General features: G+C 43.1%; 1 protein-coding gene across 1 annotated transcript in view; it reads right to left on the reverse strand.

The window, feature by feature from the left end:
• The window catches only part of Iars1 (isoleucyl-tRNA synthetase 1), a 45,761-nt gene that overhangs the window by 18,740 nt on the left and 3,913 nt on the right, over window positions 1–23,108 (reverse strand). The window contains exons 2-19 of the mRNA XM_050144084.1: window positions 21,937–22,062; window positions 20,979–21,135; window positions 20,662–20,781; window positions 18,621–18,703; window positions 17,146–17,263; window positions 15,261–15,408; window positions 12,674–12,761; window positions 11,960–12,020; window positions 10,870–10,965; window positions 9,599–9,721; window positions 8,932–9,023; window positions 7,948–8,046; window positions 7,226–7,352; window positions 5,902–5,975; window positions 4,667–4,861; window positions 3,036–3,122; window positions 1,065–1,148; window positions 100–244 (exon numbers count right to left, since the gene is read on the reverse strand). Of these exons, the coding sequence (XP_050000041.1) occupies window positions 100–244; window positions 1,065–1,148; window positions 3,036–3,122; window positions 4,667–4,861; window positions 5,902–5,975; window positions 7,226–7,352; window positions 7,948–8,046; window positions 8,932–9,023; window positions 9,599–9,721; window positions 10,870–10,965; window positions 11,960–12,020; window positions 12,674–12,761; window positions 15,261–15,408; window positions 17,146–17,263; window positions 18,621–18,703; window positions 20,662–20,781; window positions 20,979–21,135; window positions 21,937–22,055 (2,016 nt within the window). The 5' untranslated portion in view covers window positions 22,056–22,062. The remainder of the gene's footprint in view (window positions 1–99; window positions 245–1,064; window positions 1,149–3,035; window positions 3,123–4,666; window positions 4,862–5,901; window positions 5,976–7,225; window positions 7,353–7,947; window positions 8,047–8,931; window positions 9,024–9,598; window positions 9,722–10,869; window positions 10,966–11,959; window positions 12,021–12,673; window positions 12,762–15,260; window positions 15,409–17,145; window positions 17,264–18,620; window positions 18,704–20,661; window positions 20,782–20,978; window positions 21,136–21,936; window positions 22,063–23,108) is intronic.

The following is a 23,108-nucleotide window of genomic DNA, read 5'->3' on the forward strand; positions in this document are numbered from 1 at the left end:
GGTTCTGGGTTATCCAACAGCAGACAACAGAAGAAATGGCCTCAGGGTCCCAGAGTCCCAACTCATAGCTCAGCATGCACAGCCCAATGTGGCCCATACCTTGTGAAGCCTAAAGACATTCTGGACGAGAAAGCGGTATGCGTTGTACCACGGGAGCAGCACATCCTTGAGGACATCCCGCACACCTTCCTCCTTAAAGCGGAGGTTCTCTGCTCTTACTACAGGGGAATTGATCAGATATAACCTGAAGAAGCAGAATATTTACAAAGAAAAGTTACGTAGGTGGTAAGCCAAGTATTACGACTGTAACCCTGAGAAGGAGAGCACTCTTGTTCCTCCTCCAATCACAGAAGTCTTTCTCTTTACTAAGGACTAAGAAGGTCAGCTCAAATCCACTTTCCTGCTAAAGAGGACAGTGCTCACACTCGCACCCGCACGCAGGGGCGCACAGGATCATGAGGAGCACTGCTACACTTTGGGGGAAACCCTCACGATGGAGAATGGGACGAATACAGATCTGACTGATGAATGAGTGGAAGGCAGCCTCTGTGTCTCTAGGCTACAGGATACAGGAGTGGGTGTCACTGGTGGCATGGAGGTACTGAGCAAGTTCTCTAGGCCTTTGCAACCTAAACATGATAGATTTCAGGAGCACAACTGTTTCAAATAGTAGCTACAAGTTCTCTAAAACCTCTTAGATGTTAAATTATTTGTTCTGGTGTAAATACATCTTATACAGTTTTGTAAGTGCAAGACAAAAAAATTAATAATAATAAAAAAGCGGGGGGGGGGCAGGCGGAGGAATAATTCTAATACCAACAAGATAGGGAACCTAGAAAGAAGCTGAGGTAGAGGTAGAGTCAACCTTCACCACCTGGGTGGCCAAGCATGGCTCATGGTATCCAGGACAGTTTCTAGTCCTACGACTTCTAGGTTTGAAAATCAAGAACTGTAAAAATCTAACTTCCCACACAGAGAACCAACTCTTAAAGCATAACTGTCTAGCAACCTGAGAATGGTGACCACGGACAGGAGACACACACGGGCGGAGAGCTGCTCCCTACCTGAGGGCATCAGCACCATACTTATTGATGATGGAAACTGGATCTGGGTAGTTCTTTTTCCGTTTGCTCATTTTTTGGCCATCACTTGTAAAACAGAAAGTAGAAACCAATTAAATAAGTAAACATAGCTGGTCTTTATATATGGGCGTAGACGGCAAGCAAGCACACACATGCAAATCAAAAGGAGTGACAGGTATAAGCTCGTCTAAGTCGCAATGGCACGGTGTTTTTGTTTGTTTCTATGTTTAGGTTTTTCTTTTTTCTTTTGGTTCTTTTTGAGACAGTTTCTCTGTGCAGCCCTGGCTGCCCTGGAACTCTGTAGACCAGGCTGGCCTCACACTCAGAGGTTCACCTGCATCTGCTCCTGAGTGCTGGGACTGAAGGTGTGCACCACCACCTCCAGGCTTTTGTTCTTTTATATTAAATTTATTTTTTGGTATCGTGTATGTATATGTCCTTGATGTATGTGTGTGAGGCATGGGCCCCTCCTTCCATCTTTATGTGGGTTCCAGGGATCTGAGTCAGTCAAGTTTGCACATAAAGTGTCTCTACCTGTGGAGCCATGGTATGTCTTTTTAAATACTGTAGTAAGTCTTTATGGAAGTTTCAAGGCAGAATGGAGCAGAAAGATGATTTAGCGTTTATTTATTCCAGAGAAACTGGAAACAGGGATGGAGAGGTAAGTGAGAGAACAAGGTCCTATGGTGGTGAAGCCATTTAATGTCATAGCTGTACTGGTGAGAAAGTAGCATGTTCAGATGTGTGTGTGTGCAGGTGTGCGTGTGCCATGGTGTACGTGTGGAGGCCAGAGAACAACTGATAGGTTGCTTTCTCCTTCCACCTTCACATTGGTTCTGGGGAATGTCCTCAGGTCATCAGGCTTGCACAGTGCTGGGCCTGCCGAGCCATCTCACCAGCCAAGGAAACCACTAAAAGGCAGGAATGGGGGTGCAGCTCAGAGTATCTCAGTACCAACAAGATAAACACTAGAAAAACCAGGAATATTAAGCACACAAGGTTGTCTCTGCAAAGGAAGGGGTGCGCATGCCTGTCTTCCACCCGGAAGGCTGAGAGTGGATGTTGTTAACAGCCTGGTGATCTATGCTATCTGTAGGGCCAGGTCACACCTGAATCCCCCAGACTGTTATGTTTATCCCAGACTCTCCCTCCCTAGACCTTTATCTTCTTTAGCTTTGTTTCTTAGTCAAGGGAACCTATCCTTAGGGAGACATCACATATACTTTATAGGCTGGTAACCTCTAGGCTGTCTGTGTGACTGAGGCCACTCCAGATCCTCCTGTAGGCCCTTCAGCTATAGAGCTGTCTTTGTGGTGTAGGTCACATGTACTTTGCAAAGAGTTTTTCCATGTGGTCACAATGTCAACTTTGTTGTGCATATAAAACTGAAGATAATGATCAGGAAGCTTGTTTCCAAAGTTGTACTGTACTTCAAAATAAACTGCCCTGCGTCAGACTCTAAAAATCTGAACCAACCCTGGCGGAGGCCTGTTGATCCAGATTTCCTCCTTGCCTCACACGGATTGTTCCTTTGCGCTTGCAGAAAAACCCACACAGGAGAGGTCACGGAACCATAGCATATACCTGTATTCTCAGTACCTGAGAGCTTACGGCAGGAGGACATTAAACCTGAGGTAACTCTGCCTCTGGAGAAGTCTGAGACAGGTAGGCATGATCAGAGACAGGTGGATCTGTAAGTTCAAGACTAGCCTTGCCTACAAGATTAAATTCCAAGCCAGTCAGGGCTGCCTCAAAAGCAAAAAACAACAAAAACAAGTTTGAGACGGGAAGGGGAGTGGCATTAGAGCTCAGGGGTGGCGGTGCAAATCCCTCTATTCAGAGAGAAAATGCAGGGAGGGCCAATCAGAACACGGTTGCTCTGAACACGAATTTCAAAGCTACAATAAGAGCATCAGAGGTGAAACTCGCCACTACAGAGCGGGGAGCACCTGCCTTGCCAAGATGAGTCCGTTCACAATCACGTTCTTGAAGGGTGGTTGTCCAAAGAGGGCTGTGGCCAGTACTAGCAGGGTGTAGAACCTGGAAAACAAACAAACCAGGATAATTCGTTAAAAGGAGAAGAGGAATCTAAGCAAGGAAAATGTGTATTTATGCCTGACCGTAGTGGCACACACCTTTAATCTTAGCACTTAGCTAAGAGGCAGAGACAGGCGGATCTCTGTGAGTTCGAGGCCAGCCTGGTCTATAGAGCAAGTTCTGGGACAGGCTTCAAAGCTACAGAGAAACTGATTCGAAAAGCTAAAAAAAGAAAGTGTGTATTTATTCACTATATTGATCTACTTTTAGTTTTGGTTCACTATACTTCTAGAATTTAATTAATTTCTTTATCTTTTACTTATGAGGTGTGTGGCGATTAAACAACTTGTGGGAGTCGGTCTTCTCTTCCCACCATGTGGGTCCTGCAAGGGTATCTGACCTGCTGGTAAGCGCATTTACTCACTAGGCTACCTGGTCAGCCCTATATTATACATCTTGATAATCATATAAAGTGATAGACACAAATGTATCATGCCCAAGACAAGAGAACTCAAATTAGAATCTGACTGCCAAAACACAATTTTCTTAAAACAAAAATCTGCAGTGCAGAGCCGTTAGTAACACTTGCAGAAGCCCCCAGTACCAACGGAGATGCCGGCTGAGAGACAACGTCCTACAAGATCATATGGGACAGACCATGTGAAGACTGAGGCACCACACACATACACATGCATTTAAACAAACAAAACATCAGACAAGAACAAAGCCTCCATTAATTTGTTCCCGGAAGACGCTCTAATGGTCACTGAAGTCTCAACAGCTCAAAGGTCCAGGGGAAACCACAGCAGCAGTTCCTTAAACACAACCCTGCGGCACCATCAAGGACGAATGCACCGAATCAGCGCCCGGGCCACAAAGCCTGCTCACAGGAAGGTAAATGACCCGTAGTGAGCACGGCAGCACTATTTCAAACCGGGCACTGATAAATGGAACTAGTTCCAAAATCCCCCCACATACCTGGATTTCTCTAGAATGTTCATGCATAGGCTGGACTTAACCAATTATTTATTTATATTTGGTTTTTTTGGGACAGGGTTTCTCTGTGTAGCTTTTGAGCCTGTCCTGGCACTCGCTCTGTAGACCATGCTGGCCTTGAGCTCACAGAGATCTACCTGCCTCTGCCTCTTGAGTGCTAGGACTAAAGGCACGCGCCACCACCACCTGGCTAGACTTAACTTCTGAACACATTCCAATTTCTTGCACCCAACCTATTGTCAGACTTAAATGTCCAAATAAAAGATCTTAAATAAACAAGCTAAGAACAAGTTTAAAGAGTTTTGTTTCAATTTAATATATAGATATATCCCACAGTATGAAACAGTACAAGTTGTATCAATATAGCTTTATGGTAGCTAAGATTCCTACTTGAAAGACATGTTGGTGTCGATGCTAGGCAGGCAGGGCAGAACAGCCTGTCTCATTACCACATCACCACTAGGCAGACACATGTGGACACTTAAGAAACACATTTTGGTAAAATAAAACCAACAGAAATATCCAAAGAAAGAAAGAAAGAAAGAACATACCATCCTCTGGTTTGATCGATGCCTTCGGCAATGAAGTCTGCAGGAAAAGCATCCTCAAACTCTCTCTTGCTCTCAAATGGATAATGAACCTGGGCATAGGGCATACTTCCACTCTCGAACCAACAGTCAAACACCTCGGAGACGCGCCGCAAGGCTCCTTTCCCACAGCGGGATGGGATGGTCAGGTAGTCAATGCTGAGAAACAGAAAAGTTAACTCTTCTATTCATTTAAGTACAGAAGAACTCGCAGTTGAAATGCCAATCTGACAAGACTGTACTCATGTGTCACACAACAGCATTTGGGTAACGAGGGACTACATGCGCAATGGTGGTCCTATAAGGGTGTAACAGAGCTGAAAACTTTCTTTTGATTAGTGACATGGTACAAGTAAGGATGGGAAGCAAGCAAAACTACTGCACAGCACATGAAAGTGTGCACGGCTCACTGTAACTAACGGTGACCATAAACAACTATGCAATCAGTTTAGGCATATTTTTTCCTAGTTTTGAGACAGACCCTCATTGCCCAGGCTGGCCTTGAACTAGCTAAGTAGCTGTAAATGGCTCTGAACTCTGATGAGTCTGTCTCTACCACCTGAGTGTCGATTACAGCAGTCACGTCTGGCTTTTATCTTAAGTACTGGGTATATACTTACTCCCACTGTAAAACTGTATGCCACGTTATGTTGCGACACCATGTACATTTTATATATAAGCATCCTGATATACCAACAGGCCTGAGTGATGAACCTGTCTGTACCCTCTAGGTTTGTGCAAGCTCACTCCAGAATATTTGTTCAAGAATAAATTTGTCTAATTATGTCCTTTTCAGAACACACACACCTAGTAGACAAGCAAAAGAAGGTGTGGTCTGGTGTGGTGGTTGCACACCTTTAATCCTAGTACTAAGGCAGGAGGCAGAGGCAGGTGGGGGGGGGATCTCTGTGAGCTCAAGGCCAGCCTGACCTACGCAGTGAGTTCCGGGACAGCAAGGATCACTGTATTGTGATAACTTGTCTCGAAAGGAGGAGAACACCAGGAGCCCCCAATCAGAAAGGTCATGTACCAAAGTTATCTGACGCTTCAACAAGGAGGAAGGATGCATCAACACAGACCAACACGGCTCATCAACAAAGTGTGTAACAGACCAGTGTCCTTCCGGTGCAGATCTGTAATTCCCGGTCTTACCAGGATGAACGATAGCGTGGCACTGAGTCAGGTATTTGGGAACTGACCTCTCTCTGTGGAGATCTGAGACTTTGGCTCCCGACAATTCTTCAAGCTCTGCCACTGATCCGATGCAAACAACCTGTCAAAGAGCAGATAAAAGGAGAGTCTCGGAGGCGAGGAGACTGCGCTGAGGTCACGGAGGCAGCATTCTGCTCAGTTTTAGAAACCTGGTTTTCTATACAAGTGGGCTACAGAGCACTCTGGGCTGAAGGGCAGCTACCACCAACAGGGCTCATCTCTCAGGCAAGACGGGCAGCTCCAAAGAAGCCAGTGCTGACTTTGTTCCTGCCACTCCTCTAGGTCTGCAGCACAGGCCCCGTGCACCAGAGCCACCACCTCAACAGGTATTTCTGGGGGATTTATCCTAATGGGATCTCCGCCTGAAATGATTAGACTATTAGCATCCTACTCTCTTCCTTGAAACTGGATCTGGTTCTTTAATCCGTGATCTTTCCAAGACAAGGCTAGAACTACTGTGCCTGGAGTACATAGAATAAAATTAGCCCAAGTAACAAGGAGTGAGGGCTGTGCTCAGGCAAAGAGCTGAAGTGCGGGTAGGTGGGTCAGGAAACGAGGACCACCTGACAGGGAGGGGTCAGAGCATCGGGAGAGGAAAAGACTCTACTTAGAGGTCCCCATGGCCTTTCTCTGCTCCTCCTTCAGTCCTGACAACGACACTGCTGACTCTCGGGTCCTTGTAGGAAATCCACTAGACCTCAGCACTGCTAGTATGCACGGGACAGAAGGCTCCGCCATGGAATGGTGTCTGCCTACCCAAGTGTATGCATCTATACTCACATATAAACAAACACAATTCCAGACATTAAGGTATGCGACGTTTCCCCTTTTCATTATTCCTAAGTTCAGTTTAACTTTTTTTTTTTTTTTTTAAATTGAAACAGAGTCTCAGTATATCCCTCCAGCTGGCCTGGAACTTGTTGTGGCGACCATGCTGGTCACAACAGGCAGAGCCGAAATTAAAGCCGTGCATCACACGCAACAGGTCAGTTTAACTTGAAGTTAGTTCTGTAACTTAACGTTGTAGCGGGGGTGTGTGTGTGTGTGTGTGTGTGTGTGTGTGTGTGAATCGAAGCAACACCCACCCACCATCTAATGTGTGGATTTCACAGGAATAAAGAAATTACTATTTCCTCCCATTTTACAGAATAAAAATTCAAAGCTGCACTTAAATAAAAGTTAGACCCCTAAATAGATTACCTTGAACTATCATGAAGAGAGACAGCAAGAGTCCGCACCTTAAACCATACTCATATAACATGACAAAGAACTTCGGCAACACCCAACGCAAAGCCACCTGCCCAGTCTCACCTCCTCGAAGTCGTCACTGACCCACAGTGGGATGGGCGTGCCCCAGTATCTGTTTCTGGAGATTGCCCAGTCACGTGCATCCTTCAGCCAATTTCCAAACCGCTTTTCTCGGACGAACTCTGGGACCCTGCCACAGACAGAGCACATGACCAGTCACACAGGAAGAGCAGCAGGTGGAGATAATGAACCACACCAACACAAGCCTCTGTGGCGCTCGGTGGATACGACCAGCGCGTCCTATGAAAGGACGGCACTAGCACACGTTTGGGATCTTTTTTATTGCTGTTGTTGTTTGCCTATTTGACTATTCATGAGGTGGGCTGGCACTTTCAGGGAAGAGCGGCTGGGAAGGACAAAGTTTCTGTAAAGCCAAGGGCACAAGACACAGTTGAAGTAATGCCTGCTTATGATAGAAGATATAAGAACTCACTTTTCTTTGTAAAGCCCAAGTGCTGGGATCAAAGGTGTGCGCTACCAGGCTGGCGGAAATGTTTTCCCCAAAGCCAGCTCATCCCGTAAGTCACAGGCAGATGACACTTGCTATCTCTAGTGAGTTCTCACATCTTCTATCGTAAGCAGGCATTACTTCAACTGTGCTCCTTACGCAGATAATAAGACAGCTACCAAATTACAACCATCAGAGATGGCTAGTTAGTTCTGAGGGTATGAACTTTACTCACTACATGCAAAGGACTGTAGGAAGAAACACATTTCATACTCACCAGTAACACAGATCATTGTTCTTCAGTAGCTGGTCTACCATGTGCTCCACTCGCACAAACCAGCTGGGCACTGACTTGTAAATGAGGGGAGTGTCCGACCTGGGACCAGAACACAGATGCCGCCAGTCAGAGACACCAAGGGCAAGACTGACTTTGATTTCTAAGTAGCATCACTTCCCCCTGTTCAGCCTTCTGCTGACAGTCACGTTTATTTTAGATTATATATGTCATATGTCTGGACCAATAAGATGGCTCAAAAGGTAAAGGTAAATGCTGTCAAGCCTGACGACCTGAGTTTGATCTCTGGAACCAACATGGTGGATGGAATCACCTTCTACACATTGTTCTGCCGGCCACACAGGCATGCACATAAACATAAAATAAACAAATGAGAAACAAACACAGATGGCTAAGCTTCCTCATCTCCTTTCAAATGAAACCAAGAAAGACAAAGAAAAAAAGTCGAACATAATTAGGGGCTGGAGCGATGACTCAGCAATAAAGAGATGACTCAGCAATCAAAGAGTGACTGCTGCTTTTGCAGAGAACCCAAATCTGGATCCCTGCACCCAGAGTTGACAACAGCTGGTAACTTCAGCTTAAGGAGTACACACACACACACTTTTCCTGTTTTTAAAGCCTTAGGAAATGGTTCTTCTGATAGGACGGGGGCAAGGGAGAATGTGGAGACAAATTTCAGGACACCGAACACTACATTTTCATCTGGAAATTTACACTAAAACCTGGTTACCTAAAGAAATTCCATCATACAATTTCAGAGATGTTTGCCATCTAAAAAGTAAGTAACCACAACACAAAACAGATATGTATATAAGTCTGGTTTTCTCCACAATTTCTCTCCTAAAACGGTGTTTCTAAAAACTTAGGACGTCGTGGGACAAACCCCGAACTACGGCGGCACAAGAGAAGCAACAAGCACACCCACAGCCGTGAAGCTCCAGGCCAACAGTTGGCTCCCCTCACCTCCAGCAGAAAGGGTAGCTGTGAGTGAAGGTGCTGGCCGCAAGCAGCCGGTCCTGTTCCTTTAACATCCTAATGATATTCTTGTCGGCATCCTGTTAAAAAAATCAAATTGACTGCATTAAAACACTAGCAAATTTACTAGTGTTTCATGATGAATAAAAGGCATAAATAATCAAAGTCATTGAGAAACATCTGTTCAGGGGGCTGGAGATACAGCTGGAGTGTGGAAAGCTTACCCAGAATGCACAGGCCCCTTGGCTTCCCTCCAACACCACATTAAAAAACAAAACCCAGGAAACTACTCAGCTCTGTTTTAGCTACTTAAGTAATTTAAAACGGTATCTGTAACTTTTCAGGCAGTGAGGTTTATAAATAGAAACAACAACCTGAGCATAACAAGGCCGCTCCAGGAAGACTACAGTGCAGTTCTCCCAGCTCCTGCTGCTGAAACTACAGCATGCCTCCTCATCTAAACACACTAGGCCTCTAGGTGGCTCCTAGTAGCTGATCTTCAGTGCTTAAACAAATGTTTAAAACATCTACATTAATCCTAACAGAACTATACATAATGAAGATTAATTAGTTAAATAAATTTCATTACTGGAAAACAAACAAACAGAATAAGTACGATGGAACCAACACCCTTCTATGTACACAAACCACGGACCTTCACGTACTGTCCCACAAAATGTGTCACTTCTTCTGTGAAGCAGCCTGAAGCATCCACAGGGCAAACGGGGGTTGAGTCTTTCTGAATGATGTTGAAGTCCATGCAGACCCGATGGTCATCCTGAGAAAACAGGAACAGGCAGAAGGGCGGGAGGGATTTGGGAGTGTTACACGCATGAGGAAATAGAAAACCTTGGGTTTATATAGATTTGTAAGTTAATTTTACAATACTATCTTATATGCATCTAATTAACCTTCTTCTAACTTGAGGTAACTTAAAGACCACCTATAGAATCCAGGCCTCAAAAGGATGGAACTAGAAGTCATCCTGAGGGAGGTAACCCAGACTCAGAAAGACAAACACAGTATGTACTCACTCACAAGTAGATATTAGACATGAAGCAAAGGATATAATCAGGCTACAACCCACAGTCCCAGAGAAGCTAGGCAACAAGGAAGACAACAAAAATAAAAAACAAAATAAAAACACAAAACTAAACAAACAAAACCACCAAAACAACAACAAAGTAAAACAAAAATCCCCCACTGAGTTAAATGTTTTGTTTTGTTTTTGTTTTTCAAGACATTTTTCTCTGTAGCGTTGGAGCCTGTCCTGTGAAACTCACTCTGTAGACTGTATTGGCCTCGAACTCACTGAGATCCACCTGTTTCTGCCTCCTGAGTGCAGGGATTAGAGGCGTGTACCCCCACTGCCAACTGTCAATTTTTATTTGTAATAATATATATGTATATCTGATGAACGACAGTCCATCTAGATGAAAGACACAGTGGTTGATGGACATATAGCTAGGCGTTCTATTAAGAGACTCCGAAGAATGACAGTACGGATCTCAAATTGAGCATTTACTGTCACTCAGTAGAGGCTCCAGGTGCACAGCTTTCCTAGGTCACAGCATGACGCTTCAGAAGTGAATCCAAAGAGCAATGTTCCATGAGGCGGCCGCTGAGCACTTCACTGCATTTGTATGTTTAACCTTAGCAAGGAAGCTACCAGAAAGGCAGACAGCAGTGCTAGAATTTACAATAGTTCAAGTTTTGACCTGCTTCCAAAAACCAACAAAAGGAATGGGGACTGCAGATGCCAAGTTTTCCATGCTATCTTTGGGGGCAAAGAGCCAGAAAAAAAGCTGACTCCACTGGTCTTGGCAACTGGGAGACACTTAATGAGACTGGTGACTCAACAGCCCAGGCAAAGTGGCCACTGCCATTAACTTCTCATAAACAATTCTGCAAGATCATGCTACTCACAGCACCAAAGTAAGGGGCCTGGTGCACGACTCCTGTGCCTTCTTCATCCTTCACATAGTGGTCAACAAGCACGGTGAAGGCCCCGCTCTCTTTATACTGGAAAAGAAAGGTTGCAAAGCCTTAGATGAAACACAGGGAGAATGCCTGGAAGTAACTGTTCACCATGTAAATGGAAAAGACAAAATTCAAACTAGAAAGACAAATGCAGAAATGGAGACAGAAGTCCCTGGGGAAAGCTTGGCAAGACAGATTAGTGGACCTGGCAAGCTTCAGGCTCAGCAAGAGACTCTACCTCATTAATTAAAATGGAGAGTTAATCAATTAATCAAACGCGCACACACACATGATGTGGGATTCCCCTTTGCATGTTGTGAATACCATTGGTTGATTAAAAAAAAACTGTCTTGAACCCCTGATAAAGTAGAATAGAGCAGGGCGGGGAAAACTGAACTGAATGCTGGAAGAAAGGAAGTAGAATCAAGGAGAAGCCATGGAGCTGGACATGCTGGAACCTTACCAGTAAGCCACAACCCTCGTGGTAAAATATAAAATAATGGAGATAGGTTAATTCTTGATGTAAGAGCTAGCTAGCAATACACTTAAGTAATTGGCCAAGCAGTGATTTAATTAATACAGTTTCTGTGTGGTTATTTCAGGAGTCTGGGCAGCTGGGAACACACTAGCAGACTCTTACAACACACACACACACACACACACATAGAGACACAGAGAGAGAGAGAGAGAGAGAGAGAGAGAGAGAGAGAGAGAGAGAGAGAGACAAAGAGAGACAGAGACAGAGAGAGACGGGGGACCTGAAAGTGAACTAAAGTCAGTAATGACAAAGAGGCAAAGGATATTTTAAATCAGTACACAATGTTATAGCAAAAGTAGAGATATGGGAAAAGGCCAGTTCAGAGATGTGATTAGCAAGCTGGTCAGTGATAGAATACTAATTAATTCAAAGAGAAAGCAATTTTCTAATACGAATGCAGAATTTTGGGTTCAGACACACAGGAATATAATAAAGCAGCCATGTCCTATTATCAAAGAAATGAATGTAGAAAGCACAGCATGACACTTCTAAACTTACCTTAATAAAGTAGTCAAACAATGGCTTGTATTTCTTGCCTTTGAGAGAGGCTCCAGGAAACCTTGAAAAGGAAGATAAGTCCATAAAAGGAGGCAATAAAGCCAGGGAGATGGTTCAGTGAGTAAAATGAGTACTAGAGTCTGGATCCCTGAAACACACGTGAAAAGCTGGGCATGGTTCTTTCCACCTGGGATCCCAGAGCTGGAGAGGAAGAAACACGGGGATCCCCGGGAGTTATAGACTTAACTTAAACTGGGAGCCCAAGTTCAGTCACCTCAAGACTAACAAGGAGAATGACTCAGGAAGATATGTGATATATTTACCTATGGCATACATGTGCACACCCACCCACACATAATGTGCACGGACAAACAGACGGACGCGCACACGCAAGCATGCGCGAGTGCACACACACTGGGCTGGAGAGATGACTCAGAGGTTAAGAGCACTGGCTGCTTTTCCAGAGGTCCTGAGTTCAATTCCCAGCAACCACATGGTGGCCACACACCCCAATCAATTAAAGTAATAAAGCTGTAGCCAGAATAAGCCACTATCGCCTGAGGCTTGCAGTTATTGTCACAAATACAGAAATTTGTGACTTAAAACATATTTAGTACCTAAAACTCAACTTAAACAGTACAGTTTTAGGATGATGAAGACTTGTCTCTTTTAAAACCAGACAGACCACACACCTCACTATATATGAACACTTACCTTTCAAGGATCTCGTAATCACTTTCTAGCTTATAGAGGGCCGATAATCTGGCTTCCATTAAAATAAACAATTTTCCCCTGGAAACATCTGTGATAATGAAGGAAAAGAGGACATTAATGACATTCACACTAGGTGACTATGAAGACATACACCAGGCATATCTCTTGTGACAAGAAGCTTGTGCCACCTGTATCTACTGTGTACCCTGCACAGAGGATGCTGCAAAGCTAGGGAGCACTGCTACCCAGATGTGCCAAAGACATCAAAGAGAGCAGAGTAGGTGGCCATTATTAATTGTATCCAAGTCCACATTGGAAAATTAACCCTAATCTTCTCTTTCTAAAGGTAATATATGTGAATGTAAACAACAACAACAACAACAACAAAATCCTAACATTAAGTCAGTCATGGTGGTACATGCTTTTAATCCCAGCACCTTGGAGGTTCATCTCCAGCCTGGTCCATATAGTGAGTTCCAGACCAATAAACACTAAACGGTGAGACCCTGTCTCAAAACTAACAAGCACCTTCCACCCAAACTTAACATTAACAGTTCAGGTAATTCACAAAGCCACAGTTTCTGTGACCTCATCCCCTTAGATGGCTTCACCGCTGTGTCTGGTCACCCAGATGATGTTTTACACACAGTCATCAGTGGGTGAGATGTGTTAGGGTCTCTTCATCTTTGGACGAGCAGAAGCTGAGATGTGGGTGCTCTTCCAGCACGTGTGCACTTAACATACTGTGACTACATCAACAGCAGAGGAACATAAAGACCTCTCTCCTCCCTTCCCACTTAGTCAACACCACTCCATTTATTTTTTTAGGGGAGGTACTACAGACTGATTCTAACAAATCAATTAAAAATGGGGAGCTGAAACCTCCCACTACAAAGTGTGGATATACTAGAACCTGCAAGAGCACATCAGAAACCTCCCACTACAAAGTGTGATATACTAGAACCTGCTAGGGCACATCATACAATTCCATGGATCCCTCTGAAGGACCTTTGTATAAATCTGCTTTCATTGGTGCAGTTAATCACAGAAATATTGTTATACGCAAAGTCCACATTTTATATAACATATGACGGGAACGAGATAAAATATCTAAGTAGATGAGTGGGCTGTCTATAGTGTGTGTGTAATGCACACACACGAGTTAGATTTGAAACATCAGAAAGCCCTTAATGTGCCAGGCTCACGCTCATGGGTATATAGGAAAGTAGCCCCAATGGCACCATAACCCCCTCAGAGAAGCAGCTACAGACTCCCGTGCCAAGATCCCATATGGGCAACAGCCATGGCCAACACGCATCTCCAGGGTTCAGGAAGAAACCAAACATAGAACCCCCCATGCCTCCGCCCCCACACACACACTTTAAGGCTGGGTAATAGTCACCATGCCCCTACACAGACGGCTCTCATGCCTTGTCTACTGTGAACAGTGCTGATACAAACACAGGTGTAACGGTATCAGAACAAGCACCTGTTTTCACTGCTCTCATTTCTTTTTTTTTTTCCCTTTTGTGAAACAAGGTCTCAGGTAGCCGAGGTTGGCCTCAAACTCTTTATTCTCCAGCATCCCAAGAATGAGGATTTGGGACACGTGCTGCCAAACCCAGATACTGCTTTCAATTCCAAGGCAAACTATTAGGTAACTCTATGTTTAACTCCAGAGGAAATGCCATACTGCTTCTGAAGCAGGTCTTCCAGACCCTTGCCCTGACCAATGTGTTCTTCTCTCTTTTCCTCTGTGCAATTTCTCCAAATATGGAAGCAGTATGTGCTCAGAAAGTATCCACCACCATATTTCATATAAGTCTCTAAGAAAGGACATAGCTGAGAATATAAAAATTCTCTAGCGCAAAACAGGGGACTGATGCACCAAAATTACAGTAAAACTGGAAATTATAAAAATCTGTGTCACTTTCAAACAGAAATGAAACAACCTTCCAGGTTGCCTTTCTTTTTCCCTCCCCCACCTGTCTAGTTTTTTATTTTGTTTTTGTTTGTTTGTTTTGGTTTTTCAAGGTTTGTTTTGGTTTCTCCACACAGCTTTGGAGTCTGTCCACAAACTCACTCTATGGACCAGGCTGGGAGATCCCACTCAGAGATCCACCTGCCTCAGCCTCTTGAGTGCTGGGATTAATGGTGCATACCACCACCACCCAGTTTACCCTTCTAGTTTTGAGACAGGATCTTGCTATGTTTCTCAGGGTTGCCTCAACCTTACAGTATTTCCACCAGTTTATTGTGTGCTGAGACAGGTGCGCTCACCATACCTGCCCTTAAAGCTTACCTTTAGTAAAATTTTCACATAAAACTGTTTTACTCCAAAAATTAATGTAAGCTTGTATATCTACATAAAATTCTTTTATCACCGGGCGGTGGTGGCGCACGCCTTTAATCCCAGCACTTGGGAGGCAGAGGCCAGCCTGGTCTACAAGAGCTAGTTCCAGGACAGGAACCAAAAACTACGGAGAAACCCTGTCTCGAAAAATCAAAAATAAATAAATGAATAAAATAAAATAAAGTAAAAATTCTTTTATCTTTATCAATCACAAGTAACTAGCCCAGCACCTACCTTTGATCTTCACATACTGTATTTCTGGATTGACACACAAGGCAAGATTACTAGGCAAAGTCCAAGGAGTGGTTGTCCAAGCAACTAAGGATGTGTTTTCATCTTCCTCCAGAGGGAAGGTTACAAACACTGAAGGATCCTGAACATCCTGAAAGACATCGAGGGAAAGCAGTGTTTTATAAACCTGTAAAGGAGGCACTAATAAGGAACTGATCTGAAAGGAAACTAAAATAAATTTAAGATAAAAGTGAGCTCTTGAAAAAAGCCACCTGATATAATTTTTAAAAATTTCATTTTATGGATATGGGTATTCACGCATGTCATGGAAGTCAGAAGAGGGCATCAGATCCCTTGGAATTGGAGTTACAGACAGTTGTGGGCTGCCAAGTGGATGCTGGGAATTGAACCCGGGTCCTCTAGAAGAAGAGCCAGTGCTCTTAACTAACTGCTAAGCCATTTCTACATTTTTAAAATGTTCTAGCAATTACATTAAAAATGCAGTATAAGATATCTGGTAACATATAAATAATGTATCAAGAGGAATAATGAATAGAAGATTTTGAGGACATGAAAAATGGCTTAGCTATTAAAGACTAAGGGTAACAATCAAAACCAAGAATGGAGTTTTACCATTATAGTGAACTGATCTACAGTAATTATACAAAGTTAAACAACAAAACTGTTTTGGGAAATAATTATCTCTGTATATTATACTGTATATTTTTATGTGCTTAAAATATTTTATTAAGGGCAGGTGGTGGTGATGCACTTTTAATCACACCATTCAGAAGGCAGAGGCAGGTGGATGGATCTTTGTGAGTTTAAGGCCAACCTGGTCTACAGAGCAAGTTCCAGGATAGCAAGAACTGTTATATGGAGAAATCCTATCTCGAAAAATAAACAACAAAAAATTATGCATGAGTCAAGAACAGAGGCAATCAGGAGACATAAATAAATAAATTAATTAAATAAAATAAAAAGATCCCACACCATCTAACAGGGAAAACACTCTCTACCACGATGATAAAATGCTTCTGAAATATAACAATTTCCAAACTTGGACATGAATAATACTTCCACAAAGTGACAAACCTTTTCAAAATTAGGGTTATATAAACTGGCAAAAGTGAAGGCTGAATAAAGATACAGAAGACATAAGATTGTTCAATTCTCAGAGATTCTCTACTTCACCCTCTAGAAGACATAGACCAGTCGTGCCAATGACACAAGTCCTGTGCACCAGAGAAAAGATCTAATGCCGTTCTGCATCACAGCTCAGCACCTGAGTTAGACTTCCTTCCCAAAACCTTCAACAAACAATACTACTGAAGCTGGGCAGTGCTGGAGAATGCCTTTAATCCCAGCCCTCGGGAGGCAGAGGCAGGTAGATCTCTGTGAGTTTGAGGTTCGTGGCCAGCCTGGTCTACAGAGCAAGTTCCAGGTAGGCACCAAAGCTACAGGGAAAAACCTGTCTCAAAAAAAAAAAAAAAAAAAAAAAAAAAAAAAAAAAAAAAAAAAAAAAAAAAAAACACACACACAAAAAACCAAACCCACACGTATCAGAAAAGACATAAAGTCACCAAAGGCAAGGTCCCTGAAGAACAGTAGCTGGGGAAAACTATGTCAGAGCTGACAAGGGCAGGCACACCATATGGCCCAAACAAAAAGAACCCATCACATTAAAACACATGATGAATCCAATGGAAAGAAAACACCCCCATTTAACCTAGCAGAGCCTCCTCGCGACATGTTGCAGCATTACCAGTGCTCAGTAGTGATGGATGTCTGCCACCAGTTGAGGTTGGGAGTAACTAGCAATGTTCACCTTAATTGTAATCAGTCAACAATCATCATGGTCTAGGCCGACACTCAGCATGTCACGCACCTTGTAATTCTGGTTTGATTCGAAGTTAGAAAGTGGAGTTCCACAAGCAGTGGAGAACGGCATGACTTTCACGCCTCTGTACACAAGGCCTTTGTCATACAGTTGCTTGAAGACCCACCTGGCAAGTTAAAAGATGGAGCTTTACAACTACAGAGCCAAAACCTGCCTTTCAAATGCCAACTTTTATACCAACTTCTACAGTGTTCTTCTGATAAAGAAGTAGACAAAAAGCAAAAACAAACAAAAAGAACAACAACAACGCATCATTTGGTAGGCCTGCTAGTAAATAACAACGCTTAACATTTAACAGTAGGCTAGAAAAGTGTTATTATCAAGGCTTGGTTACTGCTTAGCAGTAGAGAGTGTGTCTAGCGTGTGCAAGGCCTGGGGTTGGGTTTGGGGTGTGGCTATCATCTTCTGATAAGGAATGATGTTCATAGTGGTTAAGAAAGGCTAATGTTAGTGCACACTGCCCAGAGCTTTATCAACTATATAAATCTGTAACTATCAGCATAAAATTTTACACTAAAATTCTTAGAGGTATGATAAAAACATTTTTTATCAACTTTGCTAGCATTTTGGGACTTTTCTTTGGGTTTCTGGAACATTATTTAAACTATGTAACAGGCAGCTTTTAGAAAAGTACAAGCCACATTGATTAAAAAATTTTGATGAATCCATTCAAGAACACCAGAGATCAATGCCACCTCAATTTCTCTTGTTGACTGCTCACTTCTCCAGCAACTGGATAATAGAATAACACTGCGCTGGTGAGAATATTAAATTCTGCTTTTCTTTTTTTAAAACTTTCATTGTAGTTGCAATATCCCTAGGGCATTTTTTGTTTTGTGACAAAGCGCTCTCTCTCTCTCTCTCTCTCTCTCTCTCTCTCTCTCTCTCTCTCTCTCTCTCTCTCGGTTTTCGAGACAGGTTTCTCTGTAGTTTTGGAGCCTTGAACTAGCTCTTGTAGACCAGGCTGGGCTCGAACTCCCTGCCTCTGCTTCCCGAGTGCTGGGACTAAAGGCGTGCGACTCCACCACAGCCCGACAAAGTCTCTCTTACTGAGGGGTCCAAGCAGGTCCTGAGCTCATATCCCTGCTTCAGTCTCCCACTGCCCACAAAAAGGATAACGGCTGAGTTCCATGCTCTCCCACAGGGCTGAGATAAAGCTCAGTGGCAGAGTATCTGCCCAGTGTGTAAGGGCCTTGAGTGGGGTCCTCGGTACTGCCAAAAGGAAACAAAAAAAAACCTCTCTCCTAAAACAGCATTCTTATGAGGAAAAAAAAATGGGGGTAAATCATTTTCAAGGTTTTAGAAAAAGTTATGTAGAAGGCTTTTTTAACATATAAAAGATAAACATATTTGTTCTAAAATCAAATAATGGACTTGTAAAGAAACTTCATCAGGCAAGCACACCTCTCTTCTGACCAATCCAAGAGAACGCTTATCATTCCTCCAATGAAAAATGAACCTACCAGACTGATTCCATGAATTGCGGGTATAGAGTTTTGTAGTCATTGTCAAAGTCAATCCATCGGCCGAGTCTGGTAACGGTAGACTTGAGAACACAAATGTTACAACAGTATTAGAGGATGATGCCACGACCATCTTTTACTTTTATTGTCATTACATGACGATTTTGGGAAATCAAAATAATGGCCCAAGTAAACATATTTTAAACAACACGTACACTAGTTTTCTTAGCACTCATTTCTTATACATCGAGATTGTTATTTATCAGTATAAATATTTACTTAAGTCATGATGCACTTCTGAGGGGGCAGGGGTTCACAATGTATCTCTGGCTGATTTGAAAGTTGTTACACAAACCAAGCCGGCTTCAAACGTAAAATGATCCTTTTTCTGTCTCCCCAGTACTAAAATTATGGATGTGTACCACCACGCCCAGCAAATATTAATTGCTAAGTCTTTCGTGACCATTACTTGGCAAACATGGAAGAAATGGCTAGAGCTAGGAAGGATTTACCAACAGCTGCTAAGAATAATGGCTGAAAGCATCATAAGAAAAAGCATGCTGGAAACACTATTCCCGTGAGATGTTCATTAACGGTGAACCAAAACTTGCACTTCACCAAGGGAAAGCTAGACAGCCGGGCAGCATCTTAATGAAGTAAACAATTAATTGGATATAGCTTATTGGTACAGAACAGCAATTGTTCAGGCATGCACAATGCCATAGATATAATCAATCCCTAGTAACCTTCCCTCCCTGCTCCCCAAAGTGACTAGGTCATAAAAGACAAAGACAAGTTAAATGAGTGCTGTATATTGAAGGAAACAAAGAAGACATGCCACTGAAGGCAATGCCTGATCCGGGGTAGACACCGCGGACACAAAGATCGGTAGTACAAGTGGACAATATCTTGTTAATGTTAACTATCTGCTTTTGTGTTACCGAAGATGTCAGCAGCTGGACAATGGTAGATGAAGGCATAGGGCACCGGTTCATACTAGATGGATGCTTTCAGTAGTCTCAAAGTGAAGAATTTTTAGAAAAATAGAAAAGCATGGTGGCTCATGCCTTTAATCCCAGCACCCAGGAGGCAAAGGCAGGCAGATCTCTGAGTTCCAATCCAATCAGGACTACAGAGTGAGATCCTGCCTTAAGGTAAAGGGGAGAGAGGGCGAGGGGTGGGGGGGGGGGGGGGGGGGGGGGAGAAGGGAGCAGAAAAAAAATATATATTTTAAAAGCAGATTTATATTTAGGCTGAGTTCAAGTTATCAGGAATTCCCTCCACTGCGTTAGGCAAGAAACTTAGGTTGGAAGGAAAACTGAGCTCTGTCTTTCATGCTAATGGAACTGAACTCTTTGTGCCAAAAAACTAATGGCACTCAGTGGGCACTCAGTGTCATGACGGAAGAGCCCTAAGGTGAGCATTGTGGGAGGGGAAACATAACAGCCTGCATCAGAAGACAATGAAGAGACTGGTGTGTGTGTGTGTGTGTGTGTGTGTCTCCGTCCGTCCGGCCAGCACTCAGACTACTGAGGCCAAAGGACTTGAATGTTAGGCCAGTGGATACAGAAGGAAACACCAAGAACACAAAGATATAAGTGGAGAAATTGTTAAAGAGAGGATAACAGTGGGCAAGACGCCAAGGAAAAACTATAGGAATAAAAAACTGGACACCAAGAAAGACTGGGATTAATGTTTACAGGATAGGAGAATTCAGCCCTTCTTGTGAACCCCAAGTTCACATGGACAGTCTTACTCTGGGGACTATTTCATAAAAAGCACAAAGGACACCAGGCAGTGGTGGTGCATGACTTTAACACCAGCACTCAGGAGGCAGAAGCAGGCGGATCTCTGTGAGTTCGAGGCCAGCCTGGTCTACAGAGCTAGTTCTAGGACAGTCAGGACTGTTACACAGAAAAACCCTGTCTCAAAAAAAAAAAAAAAAACAACCAACCAAACAAAAAAAGTACAAAGGCTGATTAGCCATATCTAGTCCCTTCTCAAAGCCAAACTATTCATTGTTTTGAAAACCCCAGCATACCTTCCATTCAGTAGAGTATCTCATCACAATTGCTCGGCACTGTCTGTTATACTCCGCAATCCCCATTTTGGCCACATCCTCTGGCCCTTTGATCCCCAGTGTCTTATCAATTTCATATTCCTGAAGGTATTAGAAAAGATGATTATGTTAACAGTCACACCTTATGAAACAAATACAAGTAAGCCACAAAAGAAATCAAAATGGCTAAAAGAAATAAAAAAAAACCTCTACAGATAAACCAAACAATAATACTATGGACAAGAATTCAATACATTTATGGAAATCAGAACATAACAACACAGGAGACTTAGACATACCACAGGTAAGCCATGGCAATCCCATCCAAATCTTCTGTCAACGTGAAACCCACTCTGGTGGGCATATCTTGTAACTATGTCTTTAATTGTCCCCGCAAGTATATGTCCATAGTGAGGCAGCCCAGTTGCAAAGGGAGGCCCATCATAGAAGGTGAATCTAACAGATAATACAAAATAAAGTATGTCATTTTAAAGCAGCAAAATTCAGGACGTTTATCTTTCAAGTAGATACCATACTAAAATATTCAGGAGGGCGGTCAGCAGGACTAGGAAATAGACACAATAGATTAGACATTTACTGGAGGTCCTGCTTTCAGAAAGGCCACTCTGACAGAGCTGCGGGAGGGGAGGGACTGCTATTCAGTCATCTGTTCATTCATTATCTCCAAGACTTAGGCAAGTTAAAACTGATCCTGAAGAGCCGGGTGGTGGTAGCGCACGCCTTTAATCCCAGCAATCAGGAAGCAGAGGCAGGTGGACGTCTGTGAGTTCGAGGCCAGCCTGGTCTCAAAAACAAAAACAAACCACCACCAACAACAAAGACTGATCCTGAGTTACCGCATCAATGAAGCAGAGCTGTGGACACCATCACAAAAGTGTTAAACAGGGAAGGTTCCTAATGAAACCAGCGATCCAAGATTAGCAGTCTTTACTACGAATAGAGACTAAGGCAGGAAATACTGTAGGAAACACCCACGAAGTTTATCTTGAGGTGCTAAGTGAAAGCAGAGATGATAGTAATTGCCAAGAAAGAAAGTGATATATAAACTCCATTTAGATGACTTCTGACACCAGGAATTCTCTTATTCAGTCTTCACTACTGACTTCCCAGTGTGTAACAAGACGAGAGACCTGGAGAACTCACAGGTGAATGCAGGCTGTGCGCACTACGGAACTCCATACGAGAAATAGCTATTTTTTTGCAAGGATTCTATCTTTACCACAGAAAGTCACATACTTTGGCTTGTTCTTTGACTGCTTTAAGCATTCCTGGAAGCAGTTATGTTTGGACCAGAACTGCAAGGTTTTCTCTTCTTCAGCAGGAAAACTGATATTTTCTGGAACTTGTTGGACCATTCTGTAGCTGCAAAGAGAAATCAAATTTGCTACAGTTATAGCAATTCCTAACTTAGGAATAGCAGGCTAACGTATTACTAAAGCACATATACACATGACTGTCTATACTGTGTGTGTTAAAGCAAAAGCTTCATTGGGTAATGATGCATATACTAGAGTGTTCTTTTAAACTACACAAGACAGCTAGTTCTTAGGATAGTTAAAGGCATATAACCACCACCACCACTACCTATTTCAGAATATTTTCTTTCTTTCTTTTCTTTTTTTTTTTTTTTGATTTTTTGAGATAGGGTTTCTCCATAGCCTTTTGGTTCCTGTCCTGGAACTAGCTCTTGTAAACCAGGATGGCCTCGAACTCACAGAGATCCGCCTGCCACCGCCCGGCTTTTTCAGAATATTTTCAATTCTCCCCACAACCATTAGCAATCACATTCTCTTTTGTTAGTCCCCAGGAACTACTAATTTTGTTGCTAACTCGGTAACAATTCGCCTATTTATAGTTCATATAAAATGAAAATCCCACATTGAGAGGGTGGTGGCACATGCCTTTAATTCCAGCACTTGGGAGGCAGTGGCAGAATTCGAGGCCAGCCTGGTCTCCAGAACCAGTTCCAGGACAGAAAGGGCTACAGAGAGAAATCCTGGTTTGAAGTCCACCCCCCCCCAAAGAAAACAAATTTCTTTTTTCAAACAAATTTCACAGGAATTATCGACATGTGGTTCCAGTTCTTAGTTTTCAAGGGTCAGTCATGTTGTAACACGGTCACACTTCATACAGCGCTGCCATTGTTTGCCAGCTCATCGAGTTTCACATCTGAGTTAAGTTTTAAGGTTGTTATGAAGAATAAGTTCAAACTTCCACACGGCCGTGTTTTCTGTCTGTGCATGAGTGGAATTTGTGGATCAGGTAACTCAGTATCTAACTTCCTGAGGAACTACTAAGATGTTTTCCACAGTGACTGCACCTTTTTACACCCCATCAGCAGCAAATGGGGTGCCCACTCTCTACACCCCCCCCCCCACTCCATACCGTCTGACTTTAGACCAGAGCCA

The sequence above is a fragment of the Alexandromys fortis genome, unplaced genomic scaffold, assembly GCF_014885135.2.
Source record: "Alexandromys fortis isolate MF-2015 unplaced genomic scaffold, M_Fortis_MF-2015_v1.1 scaffold_1, whole genome shotgun sequence".
NCBI classification, from domain to species: domain Eukaryota; kingdom Metazoa; phylum Chordata; class Mammalia; order Rodentia; family Cricetidae; genus Alexandromys; species Alexandromys fortis.